Below are 5,370 nucleotides of genomic sequence, written 5' to 3' on the forward strand. Positions count from 1 at the left end.
TAGAATAATATTGAAAAATAAACTTCCTTAATCTTTTGAATAGAGGTATGATTAATGTGAGTTTTAAAGAATGACTTCTTAATGCATTCATTCATTCAGCAGGCATATTTTGAATGCCTTTTGTGAGTTGTAGGCCAGATGCTGGGATACAGTAATGAATAAGCAGTGGTCCTATCCTTGGAGAGCTTACCTGCCAGGGTATTATAGTAGATATATTAGAAATGAAAGTAAAACTCATGTATGTTTATTCCCTTTGGAACATTCTATATCACAAAATCTCATTCCCTGTTGTTGTCTATCACTTAATCACAATTTATAAATGTGCTTATGAATCTATTATATATGTGTTTATTTTTTTAATATCTGTCTTTGCCACTAAACTGCAAGTTCCATGAGGGCAGGGACCATGTCTATCAATTATTGTAGCACCTGGCTTGTTCAGTGTCTGACATAGTGAGTTTACAAGTATTTGAGGGATGAATGAACAGTAGCTACTTTGGTAATGCATAACTTTCTGAACTGTTTTCAGAAATCCTTTTAAGATTGATTCTAGGGGAGGGGAGGAGCAGTAGTAGCAGTAGGAGAGGGAAGAATAGGTAGCCTTCAAAATTAGTATACTCTAAAAGTCATATTTTTTCATAATATTGAGTAATACTTGACATAGAATTTAATGTTTTTTTTTTCTTTGACAGAATTATAGTGAACATCATTCACAACACTTCTGATTACCATCCAAAAGTTTTGCGATTTTTGAATGTGGCTTTTGATGGCTCAGGTGATTCCTTAATTGCTGGGGACCATCAAGGAAATATTTATGTTTTTGACTTGTATGGAAATAGGTAAGCAGATATTTTTGATATTTACTTTATTTAACAAGTTATTAATTCGCTGACTATTTTCGTACCTGCTATTCATTATTCATTCAGAAAGATTTATTAAGTTCTGTATTATAGGTATCTTGTAAAACACTGATGTAAGTGCTGAAGGAAGAAAGTGGGAAAGGATAGAAAGATTACATGGCCTAACTTTTTTAAAGAATTAAAGTGCTGGTTCTAAAGTGTCTCTAATGGCTTGTTTTTTCTTTAATTTAAAAATTTGTTATTGCTAATTTATCACTTAATTTCTAGTACTTCATTAGGCAATTTAGAAAGAGCACAGTTTCCTTTGTATATTATTATTGCAGTGTACTAGATCCAAGAATTTTAAAGAATTGATTTTCACTCTTTCTTTTTTCTTCCCTTGTGGAACAATTTAGTCCAAAAGCAATTAGGTGGCATTGATCAAGGTCCATACAGTAGGGCTAGGTGGGAGGGAGAACTACAGCAACCCAGCAAGAGAGTCAGAGGGTGTCTGCATGAGAGATGGGGTGATGATGACAAGTTTAATACAGAGATTTGATCAAATAAATACATTGGGGATAATGAAGGCCAAGTTCCTCACTATTGGAACAGGGACTTACAATATGGAAAGGAGAAAACCAGAATGAAAATGGTGATACTGGATTGGAATTGGATATATCAGTGTAAAGTAACTAGTTTTGAATATATATAAATATAAATCAAGGTATATACAAATATATGTACATATATTCCCTAGCTTTGTCCACTCAAGGCCTGGGAGCAACAACATGCCAATAGCAAGGAATATACCTGGTGTCCAGTTCTTGTTTTCTAAATACCACTTTCTACTGAAAGGAATCAGGGATCTTTGCAGAAATGGCCAATTTCAGAATGAAGCCAGGGAAAGTACAGGATGAGCCTGTAACATTTTGTAGCCAGAAAGAAGGAATTGTTCAAACAATGATAGGGATGTGTGAAAAGGACACAGGTGCCAGCTTAAAAGAGCTCCTTCTGGCCATATTGGAGATAATTTGAGCATCCAAACAAGTAATGATGTAAATAACAAATAAATAATGATAGTACTGGGTCATATTCCATTGAATAAAATTGAAATCCATGAGTTCATGTTGCAGTCAAACAAAAAAATAAATTGCTTCATATGGAATAGGATATTGCATAGTCACAAAGTATCTCCCCACAAAGTACTTATTAATTACAGAGGGAAAAAAGAGTAATAATGCAATGAAGAAGCCTAGTAAACACTGCCTTAATGATATAATTAAAGTTAATAAACCAGTAGTGGAATGAATCAAAATTTGTATGCCACCTGATAGGATACAGTGAAAAGAATACAGTGTCATTTCTGTGATATTCCTGCCAGGACACATAACTTGAATCTAATCAGCGGAATCATCAGACAAAACTAAATTGAAGACATTCCATAATAAAACTGTCCTGTGATCTTCACAAGGGTCAAGGTCATGAAAGTTGGGTAAAGACTGAACTCCTGGACTGAGGGAGATTAAATAGACATGACAAAGGCATGAATTTGGACTGATTGTTTTGCTGTAGAGGACATTATTGGGATAATTGGCAAAATTTTATTGGTTTTAGGATTAGATGATGGTAATAGATAAATGTAGTTTCTTTATTCTGATGGTTGTACTGTGATTATGTAAGGTTTTCTTGTTTGTAGGAAACATGATCTTGGTAACTTATTCTCAAGTAGTTCAAGAAAAAAAGAGGTCATGTATTTAATATGATTTACTTATCTGTGATTTATTAGGTAGAAATCTGTTAATCATTTCTACCCTTTACCAAAGAAGTAATGGTCCCAATTCTTCTACCCTTTATTCTTGTGTAACCTACCCTACCAATTCCCAGTCTTAAATCATTACAACTCTCTCTTTGCTTATACTCCTGAACAAAATACAAATAATTGTTGTTTGATTCCATTACAGAATAATGAATTTCAACATCAGTGATTCTTAGCACTTCATTTATTTATTGACTGTCATTTATTTTTCCCATTCTCCTTTCTTTTTTTTTTCCTCCCATTCTCCACCAAGTTTTGCAAACCTTTATTAGTTTGCTTGTCTTTTTGTGTTGGACCCTGCTCTTACTATGACTGTCATGCCTCCTAATTTTTGAGAAAATAGACACTTTAAAGCTTCCCTTCCTCCTCCCCCATTGCAGCCTCAAATATATCTGTAAATTCAACCATCCATGCCTCTTTGTTACCTTATTCATAAAAATAGGATCTTAATTTCTTCTAGTGCTAATCGCTATCTTCTATAGCAATTTTGCACTATGAGTATTCATTCCTCTCTATTTTGTCCACTGTCCCTTTTCCATATCTATTTTAGGGGAGAAAAAATAATTTTTCCTCAACCTTTCTATGTTCTCAACTGGGGCCCTTGTAAAAAAAAGACAGATTAACAAGGGGAAAACGAACAAGTTATTAACTTGTATCATGCATATAACACATGGGAGTACCCAGAAATGAGTAACTCAAAGAAATGGCTCAGACTCTGCTTTATATAGTATCTTCAACAAAGAACAACAAATTTTTAAAGAAGTGACAAGACAAAGGGAAAGGACCTTCAGTCTCTATGGGCAGTAAATTGTGGGAAGGCAAGTATATGGGAAACTAATTAATGGTAGGTAAAAGCTAATTATGTAAATTTCATTTAATCATCACAACAAGCTTAGAAGATAACTATTCTTATCTTCATTTTACACATGAGCAATTCCTGATTACCTTCTTTACTCCATGTCTGATGCATACCAAGTCTCTTTCCCCTTAACTTCTGAAACCTCTCCTATTTGTCTTTTCTGATTTATACCTATATCTCTAGTTGAGATTCCCTGTAGTAGCTTTTTTTTTTTTTTTGGAGACAGGGTCTCACTATGTCTCCTGGGCTAGAGGGCAGTGGCATCATCATAGCTCACTTTATCCTCAAACTCCTGGGCTCAAGTGATCCTCCTGCCTCAATCTCCTGAGTAACTGAGATTATAGGCAAGTGCCACCATGTCCAGCTAGTTTTTCTATTTTTTGTAGAGATGAGGTCTTGCTCTTGCTCAGGCTGGTCTCAAACTCCTGGCCCCAAGCAATCCTCCCACTTCGGCCTCCCAAAGTGCTGGGATTACAGGCATGAGCCACGTGCCCAACCTGTAGTAGCTTTCTTAATGATTTCCTTTTCTTCGTTGTCCTCCCCATCCATTTGCCATTGCTGCCAGGATCACTTTCCTAAAAGACATACCTAATTGTGACTCTGCTATGTTGAAAACTTATATCAACTTCCCATTCTGTGTGAGTAAAATCCAAACTCCTTACAGGGGCCCATAGCACCCTTCATGATCTATTTTGGCCTACTAAATGGTAGCTCAATTTTCTGGGTTTCATTTTCTTCATCTCTTAGGACTTCTTCAACGTGAAATTTATGATTATTGGAAGAATTTCTGATACTAATGTGATGATTTCTTAATAGGTTTAATCTTGTTCAGCGAACAGCACAAGCTTGCACAGCTCTGGCCTTTAATCTTCGTAGGAAATCTGAATTCCTTGTGGCATTAGCTGATTATTCTATTAAATGTTTTGATACAGGTAAGAAGTTCTATTTGTCTTTTGAAGCAGAGTAACATATAGACTGAAGAACTGCAAGGAGTTTACCAGGCTGTACAGTTTGAGGGAGCAGTCCACACAACTGCCCTCGCTTCAGACACCAGCTACAAGCTTGGGGGTCCCAGGACCATCTTCTCTTGAGATCTGGCTACAAATTCAGGGTTACCCAACTATCCTCAGGCTTGATAATTTACTAGAACAACTCACAGAACTCAGGAAACCACTATACTTACGATAACAGTTTTAATATAGCGAAAGGATACAAATTAGAACCAGCCAAATGAAGAGACATATAGAGTGGAATCTGGAAGGCTTCCCAGAGGGAAGCTACCATTGTTCTCAGGGACATGTTACGCTCCCAAGTTACCCTCCCAGCATCAATGTGTGACAGTCTGCACCAAGTATCATTGACACAGGAAGTTCACCCAAGCTTCAGTGTCAAGAGCTTTTTTTGAGGCACTATTACTTAGGCGTGATTGATTGGATTAGTGCCCACATGGTTGAACTCAATTTCCAGCCCTCCTGTCTTCCCGAGAGGTTAGGCTGATGTCACCTGGCCCAAAGCCCCAACCTTCTAATCATATTGTTGGTCTTTCTGGTGTTGCTTTCTCCCACCCTGAGTCTTCTCCTTAGCATAAACTATCTGTATCATGTGAGGGACCCACCAGGAATAACAAAGACTCAATCACTTGAGAAAGTCTGGGGGATTATAGGTCACCTCTCAGCAGCCTGGGTAGAGGTCAGACCTCTCTTTGAAGGCCAAATTCCTTACTATACAGGTACAACAATACTTTTTAAAAAAATACAACTTGTGTATTTTATACCATGTTATTTTTTTTTAATTGGGAACATAGAATTCTGTAGATAAACCTCTTAAATTTGAAGAGCTATCTCAACTGTATTTTT

At 36.4% G+C, this 5,370-nt stretch overlaps 1 protein-coding gene across 1 annotated transcript in view; it reads left to right on the top strand.

The window, feature by feature from the left end:
• Positions 1-5,370, top strand: part of TBC1D31 (TBC1 domain family, member 31) — a 79,426-nt gene that overhangs the window by 2,943 nt on the left and 71,113 nt on the right. Inside the window, exons 2-3 of the mRNA XM_012660845.1 lie at positions 693-839; positions 4,331-4,446. Of these exons, the coding sequence (XP_012516299.1) occupies positions 693-839; positions 4,331-4,446 (263 nt within the window). The remainder of the gene's footprint in view (positions 1-692; positions 840-4,330; positions 4,447-5,370) is intronic.

This window comes from Propithecus coquereli, unplaced genomic scaffold (assembly GCF_000956105.1).
Source record: "Propithecus coquereli isolate 6110/MARCELLA unplaced genomic scaffold, Pcoq_1.0 Scaffold68, whole genome shotgun sequence".
Lineage (NCBI taxonomy): Eukaryota > Metazoa > Chordata > Mammalia > Primates > Indriidae > Propithecus > Propithecus coquereli.